Below are 18,907 nucleotides of genomic sequence, written 5' to 3'. Positions count from 1 at the left end.
AGAAAAAAATTGAATAGCGACAAATGTTGACATCTTAGAAAGATTTCTATTAGAGTCTTGGGAGCAGACTGTTGCTGCCACTCAAGCTGTTTGCCGAGAGCCGTATCGTGCAGGGAACATTGTTTGGACGCGCCGAGGCCTTCTTAGCCGTAAACATCGACGGGCTAATCAGTACTGGCTGCTGAGTCAACTTAATACAAAGAAGTGACAGTTGTAGGGAGGCCAGTGCTCAGATGTTCCTTACGTGTCACCTGCACTCGGCAGCTACTGTACAGGGTTGCCTGGAGCACCTCAGAATTCAGAAGTCACTGCTGTTCTGTTGGTACATTTCCTGTAAGTGAAGTCGACATGCTGTTACTCTGGCGGTTACGTTGGCTTCGAAAAAAGTCTTGGGAACGACACTGTATTCAATATCAACAGAGCATCACTCATATCAGAATAAAATTTATTCCAGGCTATCGTTGAGCTTCCGTGAATACGCGTAATGCAACAAGAACTTAAGAAACTTACCGGCAAGGATGTCTGTAAAACAGTCTCTTTGAAAAGTACGTACGACTCTTTAGACAACACACTGAACGGTTTCATAGACGTTGTTGAATCATTTGTTCCTGGCGATTATACTAAATAATCGAGTGTTCAAGGTTAAAGCGACATGGATGAAGTTGTATTGTGTGTTTCAGAGAAGTAGAGTATCTTGAAACAGTAACCCCAGTAAACATAAAGTGTTGTTCGGCGTTAAAGAATTTTTCCGTTTCGTTTCCGGACGGTTAAGGCGTTGCTTGCTTAGTTTAAACGCCGTCGTGCATTGATTGAAGATGTTGAGTGCTTAGAACGCCCAAAACTTTCTAAGATCGCGGCCACCTTTGACAACGCCATACCTAACGACCCGCAGTTGAAGATAATAGAACTCGCTGAAGTTACAGAGCTCTTGATCGGCCGTTTCCACCACATTTTACGCCAAGTTTTGAGTATGACAAAGCTTTCAGCTCGTCAGGTGCTGCGTTTATTAACCACCGATTCAACTGTTTTCTCGTAAATACTGCTCAGACGGCTTTGAGTTTTTAATAAGTAGTTCCAGTAAGTTTCTCCTGCATTTCTTATCAGCATATGAAACGGATTCATCATTACGTGTCAAAGACGGAATAGTCAGAGCAGTTGGTGACAGCACGCGAAAGTGCGCCAAAGTAAGAGAAACCTGTCCTGTCTGAAAGAAAGCCGTGGCGACAGCTGTGGTGGTCTCCTCGCCGTGTGCCGCTCGTCCGGTCGCCGCAAGGACCGGACCATCACCAGCGAGCACGAGGCATCACTACTGGACAAACTCAGGGGTACCTTTAACGCCAAACGTCCTGGACAAACTCAGGGGTACCTTTAACGCCAAACGTCCACGTCGTGGAAAGAAGAAACTTCCTTGCCATCACGACGACCTACGCTCTCACGATTCTCATCGTCGATGCAATACTACATGGAATTAGTTGCGAAGTGCTTCCGAAACCGCTAATTTAACCGGATTCAGCCTCCAACGATTACTTTTTACTATAAGAAATATAGCGACCAGCCGCAGACGTCTTTCGGGTTTTCATCCATCATTCGATGGCTTTGTACACTATCTTCACCAGTAAAACCGATTGTCGATAGCATTTTGGACGCTGCCACTACTTCGTGCAAAATAATTTTAGCTGTGACTTTTCCGAGATGTATATTTACGTTTAATTAACTTACTTTTATTCTAACTCGTCGCTCCTTATGTGTTTTTTTTTTTTTTGTTCGTACAACATTTTTGAGCTTACCACACGCCAGATGATTAAGTGCATAAAAAACGTCAATAGTTGCTCCAGCAAATGTTCGGCTTTTTTTGCAAAAAGGCTAACTTCCCGTTTCAACGAAGCGTACCGCCGTGACGACAGAACAGAAAACACCTAGTTCAGAAAATGTCGTTTACCGGCCAGTGACGTTTCTGTCTCTCTAGTGCTGTCGCTACGCATCTCAGAGCAACCGACAGAAGTTATTATCGAGCTGTACAATCCTCAGCGTTCGTGGCTTGCCGTAAAGAGCAGCCCGTGCTCTTTAATTACACATCTTGCGTTTTGCTCTCGAGTCCCGACCTGCCCTCTTGATGGCGACGTGCTGACGTCTTCAAAAAATGGTTCAAATGGCTCTGAGCACTATGGGACTCAACTGCTGAGGTCATAAGTCCCCTAGAACTTAGAACTACTTAAACCTAACTAACCTAAGGACAACACACACATCCATGCCCGAGGCAGGATTCGAACCTGCGACCGTAGCGGTCGCACTGTTCCAGATTGTAGCGCCAGAACCGCTCGGCCACCAGCGGCCGGCGCTGTCGTCTTCGTTCGATCGCAACTAACTTAGTGTGTGGTGCAGCAGACATGTGTATAGAAGCGTCGGTAGCTAGTTTTATTCCAGGTCGTTGAGTTTTAAACCACGCTTGACGTGGCCTGAACAGCTAGTGGCTTTCATAAAAGGATGCCGCCGCGAAGGAGTTAGGTCCTGAACCAACTAGATTCTCTTTCGTGCTGTTGCGAATTACAGTATATCCAGCTTGTGGACTGCTTCTTTCGCCATAAGTCCTATATGCTTACATAGACGAAACGTAGACGAGGTGGTAAGGATGCACAACCACACACATGACATACCTACTGAGGCTGTTCAGATACTTTATCACACGCGATGGCGCCCACATCAGCAGCGCCCGTTGTGTGTGTGCATAACTGAGCAGCATTTTTTAAACCATTGTAAATAACATACTGACACGAAGTTTTGTGTATTTTTGAAACGTTTGAAGAATACATGTGTTTGTCCTCGGAATTTTATTCAATAAATCTGTTGTAATTTTGCTCCGTTAAACCACATTTTACGTATTACAAATGGGCACAAGACTCTGCGCAAATGTTACACGTATTCTGTGCTTTCGCCTGTTGGTGGTGACTTCTGGCAAGCAAACTGTGAAATTTTGAATACCACATTCATCTGCCGAAACGAGTATCTAACATTAAATGGAGTGCTCGAGTGGAACTCTCCTCATCTGTCAATAACGGATGTCCTGTCATAATGTATGTTTTGGAAGGCATGTGGGTACTGGTTATACGGCAGAGGTCAGCCAACAGGCTAAAAGGCTATTGCACACTATTACCATGGTGAATATCAAAATTGTGATGCTGCTGTGGAATATTTATACGAATGTTTCCATGGACGCAGAGAAGCTCTTATATCAACGTCCCTTTAATTCCGAGAATAAGGTAAAAGATACACCACCTGTTATCACTATCGTGGGGATATCTTTCGGCAAACGCAACGATTCGAAACCTCCACGAATCTGAAGAGATTGCTTGGAATCATAGTCGGGCAGAAAATCTAGACTAATGTATGAGGTGAATGCATGAGTGTTAAAATCTATTTACGAAATAGCCTCTACGAGTAGTCATCTTCATTCGTAGTCTTTCTGTTCGCGTTGCACAAATGACACAGAAACGCTTATCCAGCCCATTAGTGCCTAAATGAGTGCGGAAAACCGCCTGTAAGATACAGTGACGTTGAGCAGCTGAACCGACTCCTAATGACTTTGATCGAATCGAGAGAACTGTATGATAGTCCTGACATTACTGCGGAGTTACCTCAGTGGGTTAACAAGTTCATTATTTGAAAGGGACGCAAACTACGTGATGTCCTTTGAATATTTACCTGTCTATACGGTGATTTTTCCCTTCATATAGAAGGGACCTAGTAAGTCAGCTATGCCGGATATTAACGTGACAGTTCTAGTTTTCAAATCAGACATATCAGGGCACCTATTAGTGGACATTAAGCCGGCTTGAACTGTCCTTGGGAAATACCTGAATGTCTGTGAAGGAATGGCAGCCCAGTCTTCGTCAAGAGCTAATAGCAGAGAAGGCAGTGCTGCTGGATGTCACACATGATCGAAGGTAACGTTCTCCAGGCATTCGTCAGACCCAAACCCTTCTATCGGATTGCCACAGTGCATAGCGTGGTTCATCACTCCAAATCACTCGTTTCCAATCGTCCACTGTCCAGTAGCTTCGTTCTCAAGCGTCGCTTACCATTGACTACAGAAAATCGTGAGTTAAGAGTAACTGCTCGAACACTGTCCTATTCTTTAATTCCATATGCACGGACATTGTGCCTGCTGGACTGCTGATAGCCATTTGGAACTCTCAAGTGATTCGTTCCACTGATCTCATGCTATTTTTTTAACAACGAACCTCCGCAGTGCTCGAAGGTCCCTGTTCGTCTTTACGCGAGGACTACCTTGGCTTGGATTAGCTGTGGCTGTTCATTCACAATTCCATTTCACAATCACATCTGCAGCAGTGTAGTTGACGGATTCGTTATTCAGGTGACATCCAGTGACTAATCGATGTTCGACGGCAGTAACCGGCCGGCTCTGCTGTTACGGTCGCCTTCCTTTATATTTGTGAACCCGCCTACGGTGACATCTAGTGCTTAATTCCACATTACGTATGTTCGGTTACTTATGATCAGATAGTGTACCATCTTTACGACACTGTCTCAGCGAGAATTTGGCGGTGGTCGTTACCAAATGCTCTGTGTACTTCGCTTTACATTGAGCTGTGCGTAGCTCATTGTTTCGTTATTTGAAGGGAATGAAAAGACTAATCCTGGTCCATCACAGGAAATAGCCAGAAGGGATCAGCAAACCGTACGACCGTGTAGCATTTCTGATTTCGCCGAGTAAGAACACCCTACCCTTGCCCCTGCCCCCGCCCCCGCACCACCACTTCGAACGGTCTAAAGGGCTCCACACATGAGCGACGAATCGCAGTGATCCTTCGCATGGGCGACCGATCGCTTCATAAATTGCGCGTGTGTGGGCAAATCGCAGCGATCGGCGGCTGATAGCATGGAAAACCCAGACAATGTGATGAATCGCATACGATTTGCGCTTGTAATATAACTGCCTGGCATGTTAGTAGCGATGTTGGTTATACGGCTCTCTATTTATAGAGCGTGGTTGTGTATTTCTGTTTCGCTGGGCTTTGCTCACGCTGAGTAAGAAATTTTGTAGTTATCCAGGATCACGGACCACTTCGAAAAGTGAAGTGGAAGCCGGAGTTGCCATTTATATTAAGAGAGAATACAAAATACTCCCTACGATTTTTCAGTGGTTAGCATTTTGAAGCTAATGCTTTAAATGTAGAATTGATAGGAAGTTCATAGCAATAGTCGCGATACAATGGGCTCCATCTTACGATTTCGAGTTATTCGTGAAATAATTATATGCATTATTAAAGTTTTAACTGCTACACAGAATGACATACATACGTACTGTAATCTTCAGAGGACATTTTAAATATTCAGGACAAATCTTTTATACAGTTATACTAAAGTCCCTCGTCATTTCATCTAATCCAACTCTCCTTCGTACAGTACACAATAAAAATTAAGATAATAAGTAGTGCTGCTATTGACAATGACATCGCTATGCTCTCTAAAGATAGATAATAGATAGAGATAGAGAGAGAGAGAGAGAGAGAGAGAGAGAGAGAGAAGGAATTGAGGGATAGCAAACGTAAAACGTATTGTACTCGCACACTGGAAAGATGTGCACAACCCATTTGACATCAGTGAAAAATGTGATATTCTGTATAGTAACCTACAGTTTCCAAGAAAAGAATTTCAGAACAAGTTTCCCCACTTACTTTAAATTTGTTTTGCAAGTATTCGTGGGGATTCGGAAGTCAGCTGCAACTGCTGCTAAACGTAGTTCATTTCCCTTAGCAGAACTTATCGACGTTCGTATTACTGACTGAGATTGCTTGACAAATCTGTAATGTGTGGGGTGCCGAGGCGAGCGACTCGTGTGGGACCCTTGTTCTCGTTTGCTTACGCTCGTAGGCAGACAGCCACGGTAAAGTCTCCGCAGTATAGATCGGTCGTGTTCATCAGAAATGGTTAGAGAATCGAAGTGCGTAGTATCTATTTTTGCTAAAATTAATGAAATATTTTTTATTAGAAGTTCCCTTGAAGTGTTGTGTGGAAGTAACACAATACTTCATTTTTTAAAGTGCATGTTGCTGAATAGCACGTCCCCCCCCCCCCCCCCCCCCCGCCTCCACCACTCCTCCTCAGTTAATCGGTGCCTTAGGTCCCGCGCGACCTTAAGCCGTCCCGGCGCATGTAGTGGCTGCGGTTATTAGTGACGCAGCAGATTTGAGTGTTTTGAGAAGCGGCAGCGGCGAGCGGTGCGCGGCCGGCGTGCTATCGGCGGAAGCGAGTCTTCAATGACGCGCACGCAGCACAAACTCGGCGCCGCCCGCCTTCCTGCTTCGCGCGAGCAAGTGAAACGAGCAAACTGGCGCCAGCTCCACACTTCGTAAAAAAATAGCCCTTTTTCACGCAGTTTTTGTAGGCTTCTGGACAGAAAATATTACAGGTTTTCAAAGGTATCCGCGTTTAATTTCCGTGGCATGTCTGCTGTCATAGTGGGGAGGGGCACTGTGACAGGAAACTGACCTGCGCGCGTACCCAACTATTACCGCAAAACATCATCCAACTCACTGTCAGCGCGCAAAGCGGGCGAAGTTGGTAGTTGAGACTGGACATCTATAGTATGTGAGCGCTTAGCAAGCTGCAATAGGGTCGCTAGGCCAAGGAATCAGATCAAAAGAAGTTCGATGTGTTTCTCAACAATGATTAGTCATCTTTCTACAATTAAAGTCTGCACTTGATATCTATAGAGTACTTAACATCTTCGAACTACTCGATTAAGACTGTAGACTTCCACGGGCAGGATCTGTTTGAATAAAGTAGTTTTGAGAGTTCATCTACATCTGCATGATACTCTGCGTGAGTAACTTACAAGTCGGTTCATCGGTAAACGCGGAATATCGTTAGCAAAAATTGTCATACAAGTAATATACACGAATAGTTATTGAAACTATTGTTTTTTAATAGAGTAATCGCACCGAAATTATTAACGATATTGATTTTCACCGTTGCATGTTGCGAGATTTCAGCAGTAACTATTACAAACGACGTTACTACTTCAGGAGACAGAAGTTACGTACGCGAACCTTTATGGTAAATGCTATGGGAGAAAGGGCACGGACGGATATTTTTGACTGTCCAAAATATTGTTCCGTCCAGCTCACCTTCCTTTGTTGCACATGCTGTCAATATTCATTTTGTATTTGATATGGGGGCTTGTTTTAGGTTGATAGCTGTGGTAATTAGACACGTGTTCCAGAGAGCGCTAGTATGTTAGACGTGATTTTCGGGGTGGCAGTAGGTGTTGGTGAACAAGGAAAACGATCGAACTAGCACATCCGATTGTCGAGCTTGGTCTGTTACATCGACCACGCTGAGTGAATTTCGATCGGAGTCCCATACACGTTTGGGTGAATAACAGAAGAGCGCAGATCAAGCAGTGCGAAGCTGCACAACCTCGGGAAGGTTTAAAGGCAGTGCTAAGAATCAGTTGTCATCAGTAATTCGCAGATGAAATGGAATGCTATCACGACGAAATGAGAAGTTACTAAAAGAATTGAGGAGAAAATAAGTTCACAGTAAAACTTTACTAAAAGAAGGGATTGATAAATAGGGCCCAACGGAAGACATTAAGGAATCTTCATTTTAGTGGAAAGAAGAGAAGGGGGAGGCAAAAAATTACAGGAGACGACCAAGGCACAATACAGTAAGTAGTTTGAAGCGGATGTGTATATTTTATTAGTTACACACAGTTATGAAAAGGCTTGCAAGGATATTGTAGCATGCAGAGCTGCATCAAACCAGTATTCGGAATGACGACGACGTTATATACACCAACCCAAATGTGAGATATGAGGAAATTTAATTACTATGGAATTTTCACTTGCAAGGCAGTATTGTCCGTAGTTGCTTTGTAATTATTGAAGGTATTTTAATTCCGTGTGTGGAAGCATAAAAAGATGCGTGTTTTTGCCACCAAACACGTTTAGTTTAATTGAAATAAAATGTCCTCAGAGGTCTGTAAAAGAACAGTTTTAGATAAGAGACAAACTAGCGGTTAAGTTGGTAACACTAAACAAAACACACGATGAATATATAAATATAATAGGCAGAAAGATGAACACACACAGTGTTGGTGGTATAGTTTGGTGTGTTCAAAATGAAAACATGCAAAATTCTGCAAAGCAGTGTGGGATTAGGCTAGAATCAACATTGCCAAACGAAGGAATAACTCAAGAATGCGCAAACAGATGACGTTTCCTGATTAGAGCGAAAATCAGGCATAAAACGGCGTAAGTAAAATTAACACATTTTGTAACGAACTGTTTTACGATCTAGAAAGCAAGCCAGTTTATAAGTATCTTTCATTACAGACCACTGATGTGTTTTTTTTTTTTCAGTGAAACTAAACGCGTTTGTTAAAAAAAAATAAGCATTTTTGTAGTTACAAAGACAGGATTAAAACCGTTTCAATAACAATGAATTGTACACAGTAATTTAGCCTATATTGCATTTAAATTTCACTTATTGGAGTTCTTACAGAAATATTAATATTTTTATGCATCAGAAATATGGATTGCGTCTCTCCGTCATAACCGTGTCAGGTAATAATACTGTACCAATCTTTTCCGGCGTAACTTTTATTATATTTATGTGATTTGTTCATGACACTGCATTTCTTTTGCGTGTTGTAGGCAGGTTTCTTGGGTCTGAGAGTTGCTGGAGAGAAGAATCTTTAAATTAATTCTGTAACTTTCCTTTTGTTAATGATGTGCTTTCAGTAGGAAACAAGGGACCGTTTTTGACGACCCCTTGCCCTTGTGTACATCTAGCAATCTTTCTATTCTTTCTAAGGAATAGTGGCGGGAGGGAAACTGCGTTAGGGGTCAGGGTCGTAGAGAGGAAAAAAGAGGATGTTGCGAAAGGGAGAGAAGTGAGCATAAAAACAAAAGCGGGCTAGAGTTATCAGAAAACCCCGCAGTGACGCAAATCTCGTACCGGTGATGCATTGCGCAGGTCAGTAAGGCGGCGGGCGTGTACTTTGCCCAGGCTCCGTCAGCTCGATGCGACAGCCGTCGTAGGCCTCACGTGGCGCTGCCGCGCGCCTTCTCAAATCCACCCAGCTGTCTGTCGCATTAACTGATGCGGACCTGCGTGAATCGCGTCTCGGGCACCTATAGCTGGGCAGACCTTTAAGCACATCTCTTTCTAACACTCTACTCAGCGACGGGAGGAAGATACCACCTGCAATACCGCCCGCCCCTTGCCAGAAAGACAAATCTTGGCAAACCGAATGTGCATCATGCCCCACCAAAAAGACTGATTTACGAAATCAGAGTCAGTGTGAAGAAAGCCAACACATGTGGTGATACACTGTGACGAAAGTTGTTGGATTGCTCCAAATATCGTGTCGGACCTCCATTTGCCCGGTGTAATGCAGCAGCTTAACATGACAAAGGCTCAACGAGTCGTTAGAAGTCACCTGCAGGAATGTTGAACAACGCTCCCTCTATATATGTCCATAATTGCGAAAGTGTTGCCAGTGCAGGATTTTGTGCACCAGCTTGACTTCTGTATTATATGCCACAATTGTTCGATGGTATTCATATCGAGCTATCTGAATGGTCAGATTGTTTGTGTGAATTGTCCAGAATGCTCTTCAAACCAATTGCTAACAATTGTAACCTGGTGACATGGTGCATTGCCCTCCATAAAAATTTCGTCATTGCTTGGGAACATGAAGTTACAAAGAGCTGCAAAAGGTGTGCAAGTAGCCAAAAATAACAATTTCTAGTCATTGATCGGTTCATTCGGCCAGAGGACCCAGTCTATTCTGTGTAAACAAGGCCCACACCTTTATGGAGCCACCACCAGCTTTCACAGTGCCTTGTTGGCAGCTTGGCTTCATAGCTTCGTGGGATCTGTGCCACACTCAAACCCTATCATCATCCGCTACCAGCTGTCCAGGCCGTGGTTTTCCAATTGTCTGGGGTCTGACCGATGGTCACAAGCCCAGAAGAGGCACTGCAGGCAACGTTGCACTGTTAGCAAAGGCATTTGCATCAGTCATCTGCTGCTGTAGCCCATTAATACCAAATTTCACCATACTGTCATAATGGATACGTTTGTCATCTGTACCATATTGACTTCTGTGGTTATTTTATGCAGTGTTGCGTTTCTGCTGGCACTGTTAACTCTACACAAACGTTGCTGCTCTTGGAAGACCATCATTCACTGTGTTCTCTGTGTTGAGAGGTAATGCCTGAAATGTGATGTTTTCAGCACATTCATGATACTATATATTTCAGAATGTCGAATTCCCTAACAATTCCGAAATGGAATGCCCCATGCATCTATCTCCAACTACTCCATGTTAAAAGTTTGTTCATTCCCGTCATGCCGCTGTAATCGTGTCAAAAGTCTTCTCACTTGAATCACCTGAGTACAAATGACAGCTCCACCAACGCACTGCCCTTTTATACCTCGTGTATGTGATACTATCACCATCTGTGCATGTGCGTATCGCTGTCCCATGAATTTGGTCACCTCAGTGCATCAGCTAGTAGCTTTAGTAGGAAGTGTACCCATAGCCATTTGTTGCGAAATCTCAAAACTGTTTCTTTATTCGCTGCAAAACTATCATTGTAATGCTGAATTTTTAAAATTTAATCCTGTTTCAGTTACTGCATACCTAAAGTTCTGTCCAGTATAATGGTACTGTTGCAGTGTACCCGCATTTAAAGTGTCTCCAAATTAATTTTCAGGTTAGAATGCTCCCAAAAGACCATTTTTTTCTTTTTTTCCTTTTCTTTATTTTTCTTCCCCTGGTGGAATTAATTTTGTTACATTCTCTTCGCTGCGTGGAACTCATCAATATTGTAGACATGCCAGAGCAGGGGTGTGTACTTTCGTACTTGACAGTCCCAGTCACACTGCTGTCTGAGTCATTGTGTAGAGATCACTGACAGAGATGGTGCAGGTGGTTAAGTCATTATGATGAGTCTGTGTCATTGGAGTGGAATCCAGGAGAGAAGAAATTCAAAGCTTCATCCGACCATTCTTGTTGTGTACGTTCCTTACAACATCTGAGGTGGCTACTCCAATGTTTCCTTAAAAGTATCCTTGTTTAATCTTAATTCTCTCCCTTCTCCCAGAGTCCATCCAAGTATCTGTCAAGCTGTTCATGCTTGTTTTATTCCCAAATTCTAAAAAACATGCTAGACTGATGGCTGTTGTTGTTGTTGTTGTTGTTCAGGATGGAACCCTCTAAATACCTGTGTACTTCCTCTCAATTATACATATTTAGCTTTTAGTTGCCGCGACCAATGTAAATAGTACTAAACAATACTTTATTTTATGTAATTATTACAAAGCAAAATGTATGTGATCTTAATGGATTCTTTAAACACATTTTGGTATAAACATTTTATATTTCAGGGTGAAAAGCAAACAATTTGAATTTTTGTCCTAATACTTGTTTATTATTAACTGGTTCTTGGCTTATTACTCATCATCAGATAAAAAGTCAGGCAGATTGAGAAATTGTTTCCAAGCAACTATTTCAGGATGTCAATGGAATCATGTAATCTGTTCATTTTAATTAAATGCAACATATTGGGTACATATAGCCAAACTCGTAAACAGCCATATTTCATTGTAAGAACAAGTATTCCAATACTGATTTACTCTGTTGCACTATATTCATAAATTTTTGGTGTAACAGAAAACATAGTGTGGGCATATACCTGTGGAACACAGACATTTCAGTGAAGTATATATCATGACTATAATCTTTCATAAACTTTGTAATATAGATAATATGTTTAATGGGTTATGGCTAACAAATATTAATATTTCACAGGAAAATAAATATTAGGCCTAATGAAATTGTGTGGTGAAACTAAATAGCAATAAGTGCTAGATTGCAGAGTTAAAGATCTGGGGTTCATTCCTGGCCAGTCCTAGAATTTTACCAGTCACAAAGTTCTTTCGCCTCTGACAAAAATCTGTAATGTGAGAAAGTGTAGTTGGGCCATGGTTCAGAATTAGTGTTTAGCAGTAGGTCTCACTATAACTGGCTTGGTGATTCAGTGCAAAGACCAGAGGCAGCCAAGGGTATGCCACACCTAATAAATACTGTGGCATTGAAACTTTATTTGGACAGTTTGTCTGCAATACCTCTAAATACTTCACCTAATTTTTGGACTAGAGTTTTAGCTTTATTATTTACACAGTCCACTCACATTGGTGTGATCACATGTCAGAATCCTGAAGAACCACTTTTGCAGCACAGACCGCTGTGAGACATGCAGGAAGAGCTAATGAAGTAATGGAAGATACCAACAGGGGTGTGGAGCCATACCGATTCCACTGCTGTGGCTAGCTGTGCGAGGTTTCTTTGTTGACAATCCATGGTATGAGCAGCCAGATTGAGGTGGTCCCACGGACTTTCCACTGGATTATAATCCTGGGAGTTTTGTGGCCAATCGAGCACAGTAAACATGTTCACTGCAAGCTGTGACACATTGCATTGTCATTCTGGGAGATACAAGTGTGCCGAGGAAAAACAGACCACATGTGTGGATGGGGATATGGTGCCCAAGGATAGGTGCATACATGTGTTGATCCATTGTGGCTTCCTAAATGATATCACCCAGGGACTGCTCTTTGGTCTGGACCCTTCCGACAGTTCTTGCAGGCTGTTTGGTTTCAGATGTTTCACATCCTGCAAGCAACTGTCATCAATCTGATGGAATAAAATGTCATTCATCTGAGGAGGGTATCTGACACCCCACCAGTGGACACACAGTTGCAGTATTGGCATATAAATTTCAGCCTTCATCACCAATGGACAATGGTCAGTAGGGGTGTGTTAACCAGGCACCAGCTGTGGAGGCCCGTACACACCAACAGGCACTGAAGAGATACTGTTGGTATCCCCCTGGTTCATCTGGGCAGTTGGTTGCTCAACAGTTGCACATCTATTTGCCTTTTCACATCTCTGCGGCCGTTTTTCACCCCAGTCATCTATGGCCCATGGTGCACCACAGTTGCCTCAACACTGGTTTTGGATAGTGCCATTTTGCCATGCACAGTACACTTTAACCTCGATGCATGCAAACCGCAAACTAAGCTGTTTCAGGAATGTTACCACCCTTGGCCTTGAAAGCCAATGGTCATATCCTTTTGGACAGCAGGTAAATCACTCTGTTTCTGGATTGTGACTACGACTGTACTGTTTCCCGTGTCCTCCTGACACCCTTCATATCCTCTCCACTGCTAGTGCTGCCACCTGTGAGTGGTTATTGCACATTAATGTTGAACATAGGTGGTGATCACATTGTGTCGGGACCTGTATTATTATTATTATTGTTGTTGTTGCTATTATTGTTGTTGTTGCTATTATTGTTGTTGTTGCTATTATTGTTGTTGTTGCTATTATTGTTATTATTACTATCATTATCATTATTATCATTATCATTTCATGCAACACTGTATGTAAGTGGAAGATGTCTTTTTCTTTGTACTCCTCTATCATCAGTAAAGTTACACTTTAGTGTGTGTATTTGCATGGACCACCATGAAAAACTACTGCTTGGTTTGAAAGAACACTGTGTAAATGTATGTACCAGCAAAGCTGTGACTGATGTGTTGCGTCTGTGTTGCAGAGTGCAGTGCAGCAGGCAGTGGCTGCGTTGGCGACCCACCGGGCGAGCTGCACAGTCTGGCTGTGGGGCCAGCGGGAGCAGCAGTGTTCGGCAGTGGGGGCAGCAGCGCAGTGCCTGCTGTGGGCAATGGCTCGGCGCTCGTGAGTAGCGGAGGTGGGTCGGGGTCGGCAGCGGCAGCGGTGGCAGCGGCCGCTGCTGCTCTGAGCCAGCAACACTGCGCCATCTGTGGTGACCGCGCCACAGGCAAGCATTATGGCGCTGCGTCCTGCGACGGCTGCAAGGGCTTCTTTCGGCGCTCGGTGCGCAAGAACCACCTTTACACCTGCAGGTCAGTCTCTAGCACTCCAGCCTGTCACCGTAACAAGTTTTTTCCTATTTACTTATCTTTGTTGATGGTGCATCACCTACCCAACTAAAGGGACTGGTTGTTTTTTCATTAAATTTTGAATCAAGTTGTACAAAACCCATTTTTTTTTATTTTTTTTATTTTTCAACTCCCATGACCAGGCTACATGTGATGTCCCTGTAAATGCAAATTTATTCTTACCTACAGGACAACTAACAGATCGCGTTCCTGTAGAACCACCATCAGTAGTTTCTTGACTTGATGTTTCTGTGTCACTGTCAGTAAAGTCCTCATCATTGCTGTCTTCTCCCAGCAACAGAAACACCAGCACTGCCTTTTCTAGGTAGTGTGAGTATTGCAGGTAGCATAAAACGCCAAATACGTTTTGTAGAGTCTCCAAAATGTTGCTGACTGCAGCCCTGAGCACCATTCGTAGAGTGCACAGTGCAGGGCCGCCAGGCAGCTCTAACATAGTTTGTAGAGCATGGTTGAGAGGTCAAAGTGCCTAGTATGCTACACGAGTGCTTGGTGGACAGGGACTGCAGATAGGTGACACTTGATGGGAATGTGGATCAGCCATGAGATGTGCTGAGACAGTCTGTGAAGTTGCATTAATACTGGGTCCCAAACGGCGCAGTGGTTAATGCACCTGCCTAATAAGCAGGAGATCCTGGGTTCGAATCAAAGTCCAGTACACGTTGCCACTCATCACCACTGATTCCGCATAATGTCCCAGTGCAGCTGACAGCAGTGATCCTTTTCCGTTCCTTCCCTCTTTTTCCCTTTCCACCTTCAATTCACATACCTAGTATGTATTGATGACCACATTACCTCTTGCCAAACAACCATTCCATTGGTGTGCATTCATCTTCGTATGTGTTTTGTAAGATTATTTAGCTGTAAACTAAGTATTACTAATTTATCTATTAAAACTTCCCTCTGCATAATATTACGAAGAAAGAAAATTTTGATGACAATATCGTTCAATATTGTGGTGGTGGTGGTGGTGGTGGTGGTGGTGGTGGTGGTGGTGGTGGTGGTGATGGTGGTGGTCTTTGGAGAGAAAGAAAGAATCAGTTTTTCACTATTAAAAATTGTGGAGAAAATAAAATGTACTGATAATGTTTCTGAGCAATATCTAAGAGTCTTAGCAACTAGAGTACTATACATATAGTTTCCTTTTTGTCATTGGCCTAGTAGTCTTCTGGAGCATAGGGGAAGTTGATGGTGTTCGGGAGTATTTCCCATTTCAGTGTCAGTATTGTAGGTAGTATGTGAGGTACTGAAGATCCAGTCTCCCACTGGACATCAGATTGGAAGACAAACTGACAGCTCAGTAGACCTATTTATTGCTGTCCTGGTGTTGAGCCATTATCCTATTCCATGGCATGTCACATCCTCCTGCACTGTGCAATGTTGGCCTCTTTGAGAAGGCTGTAGCTATTTAATTTAAGAGTAAAAATTTTAGCTCCTTATGCCCTGCTTCGTAGCCAGGAAATGTCAACATAGGGTTAGTAATGCCCATCTCACACCAGTGATATTTTGATCAAAATAGACAAATCAGGGTGAGTGCATGTCACCTGCATGCTTGCAAATCAGCCACCATCCACATCGTGAAGGGGTCAGTGACCAATAAATTGTGCTCAGTGTAGTCTAAAATTCTGAATATGCTGAAGAATGAACATGTGCAGAAAAAGGAAATGCTAACATCAAAAGTAGACTACCTTTGTATTTTACGAAAATCCAGATGTTAACGCAAATCCATCAGTAGTCCAATAAGTATATATGTAATTAAGTTTCTTTACTTTGTATGCTTTAATTATCAATGAGTTGGCATAGTTTAGTAACAAAACACAATTTAGAATGGAGGAAAGACACCTAGCAGATACTCTTAAGTCTTAATTCAGTGTTATATATCCACTGCAAAGATTTAGTCTTACACTGATATTAAAATATATTAACATTTCTATGTTCCTCTGCAGTAACATGAACAAAATAGCTGTTAGTAAGGAAATGCTGGATCAAATGGGTAAACATTATGCAGCTTTAGCACACATTCAAGAAGAGTTCATAGTTTTCAGTACCAGTAGGCTTCCACAGGAATTAAATTATGATAACAAAATTCAAGCTCAAATTAAAATTAGTCCCCTCTTTTTTATTCACTCATATTCATGACTGTATTAGCAGCTCACCAAACAAGACAGCAGGTAACTCTTGTAGAAATTTCCAACCATATCTGACACTCTTCCCCAGTCCATAGACTTCATATTCATGACTGTATTAGCAGCTCACCAAACAAGACAGCAGGTAACTCTTGTAGAAATTTCCAACCATATCTGACACTCTTCCCTAGTCCATAGACTGTACTACAAATTTCCTGTTACTTCCAAAACAGTTCCAACAGAAGTGCAGGTTAATCATTAATAAAAGTGATTATCAACAACTGTTAGCTGCCTCCCCTGTGCTTTTCTAAATTCTGTAGCAGCATATAAGGTACCGTCAATGGATCAATAAAATTATAAGCAACATTGGCATCAAGTAGTTGCATTGTGAAGCTCACTAAGTCATTTTTAAAAGCAAAACATATTGGCTTAATTATGTTAGCACAGAGTCAACTCTTACAAAATTTCAGACTAGGGCCTAATAACATTTTTGATATCCTTATCCTCAGCCATAATAGTTGCCAAAGTCACTGAGTAATAATGAATACCACTCTACATTTGCTATCTGCAAAACCTGTCAATTTAATCTGTCTGAAAAAGAACTAATTAAGTGACAAAAATCTCTACTTATTGCTGATGAACTCTCTCCTTGTGTCTGTGGCTCATTGGCAGTTTCCTTACAGAACGTGTGCTGTACCCCAATTTCTATTAACTAGGTGTTTTTAAAGAACTACTACTCTCTTTCCATAGTGTTGTTACTCAGACAGCAGAATATTTCCCAAATCATGTCATAACTAGAGATAGGAGCTGGCAATGTGCCGATATTCAGGCTTCTCAACCAGGATGTAGCTTGACCTTCTGACTACAGAAGTGCTACAACAGCTGATAAGCCATTTTTTACATTAAAAAGCCCCAACACACTCTTTCAGATGCTCCAGCAGGAACTATGCTGATTTGTCATTCTTTCTAGATTGTAACAAAAATTATGTATTTTTATTTATTTGGCCCAGGAAATCATTTTTAATACATTGTTTGTACATGTTATAGAGGCCAAGTCCGGGATAACACAATTTACACTTACAGTAGCTGTTTGAGACACTGTGATCAGAATAATACAAGTAAATGATCATATGAAGAGAGAGAGTACCTAATTATATAACTAATAATATTTGATAAATCAGACTTGCTTATTTCAATGTTCCACAAATTCAGAGACAGTAGTAGTAGTAGTAGTGGTGGTGGTGGTGGTGGTGGTGGTGGTGGTGGTGGTGGTGGTGGTGGTGGTGGTTGTGGTCAAACAAAAAGTCTATAGTGTGTCTATTGTTGGTATGTATTTTAAGTAAGAAGGTATATGGTTGTAACACTTAACTCCAGTATGGTGCACTTCTCGTTTGCATAAATTTTTATCTTAAGCGCCTGCTTGGTTTCATACATGTGTAAATCATGGTTATGTTTGAAGATCTTTTCTTTAAGACACACTCTTCCATAAAAATTAGTATCACATTATATACAAACAAGGGAGAGACAGTATTTTTGGACTTTTCAAAAGGGATCTGCAGGAATCCTTTCATTTAGCTTCCTTCATTGCCCTGATAACCTTTTTCTGTACTTCATATGATTTTTAATTGTGGACTTCCCCTGAAGAATTTTTCTGCACATCAGTAGTGAGTGTATACTGCATATGTTGTCACCACTGATGAGCACCTTGTATTTTGAGTGAGAATCCTAAGAGCGTATTTAAATGTATTCAGTTTTCAATTTAGATGGTTAAGGTATCTCTCCCACTTCAGACATTTCTGAATATTAATGCATAAAAATTTTGTATGACTCACAAGTGAGAAGTTTCTTCCTCCAATAGTTAAAATAGGACTTGTAGGATAAACGTTTTTTGTGGTGTGGTAGTTAACTGTCTCAGTTTCTTCAGAATTAATTTAGAATTTGTTGGTCCTGACCCATTGTGCCGAAGTATGCATAATCAATATTGCTGTTTCCTGCAGATTTTCCTCACTATATGATTTAATTAGAATATTAGTGTCATCTGCAAAGACTACTGTGGTTCCATCATTTATTTTATAGACCAATTAATGTACATACAGTAGAAATAAATTAAGGTCTCAGAAATGACCAACGTGGGACTCCACAGTCAATTTTTTGCTACTGTAGAAGTTTACCTGTGTCTGTATTTTATTTCTGTAATTGGTTATCAATCATGTAATTAGGTCCCCCTTTAGTCTCAGATCACTGTGTTTCATTAAAGCATTATGCGCAATCAGTCTAAAGCTAACAAATTGGCACTGCCCTATCAGCAGTAACAAAAAAACAGGCCTATGAACAAAACAGCAAGTGCATTTTCTTTGAAGAAGTATGTGAAAGAATGTTTCACCTATCATCTGAATAGATAAAATAAAAACTGATTACATTACTGACGTTTTTGGGGGGGAGGGGGGGGGGTGTCAGTTTCTACAGAAGAGAGGGAAGAGAAAAAGCAAAATTGAGAACACATTTTGACTGATTGAAGCAGTGTTTCATACATATATATGTAGACAAACAGTACTGATCTTGCTGAGTGGGTGAGTGCTGCAAAAAGTGCTTGGATATCCCAAGACGAAAGTGTGACATGCTATCATGTTTTTTCCAGTATTGTTGAATGTTGGAGTAAATGCTGTTGGACTGTGGAAGGCTACATTTTATTTAAATACACATGAAACTTCAGTTTATTTTAAATTCTGCAGCCCTCTAATTTATAA

General features: G+C 41.9%; 1 protein-coding gene across 8 annotated transcripts in view; it reads left to right on the top strand.

The window, feature by feature from the left end:
* Positions 1 to 18,907, top strand: part of LOC126263678 (hepatocyte nuclear factor 4-gamma-like) — a 684,513-nt gene that overhangs the window by 631,277 nt on the left and 34,329 nt on the right. For all 8 annotated transcript variants that reach the window (XM_049960796.1, XM_049960795.1, XM_049960800.1 and 5 more), the window contains one exon: positions 13,653 to 13,980. In XM_049960796.1, the coding sequence (XP_049816753.1) occupies positions 13,653 to 13,980 (328 nt within the window). The remainder of the gene's footprint in view (positions 1 to 13,652; positions 13,981 to 18,907) is intronic.

The sequence above is a fragment of the Schistocerca nitens genome, chromosome 6 (genome assembly GCF_023898315.1).
Source record: "Schistocerca nitens isolate TAMUIC-IGC-003100 chromosome 6, iqSchNite1.1, whole genome shotgun sequence".
Lineage (NCBI taxonomy): Eukaryota > Metazoa > Arthropoda > Insecta > Orthoptera > Acrididae > Schistocerca > Schistocerca nitens.
This window is presented reverse-complemented; position numbering and strand designations above follow the sequence as displayed.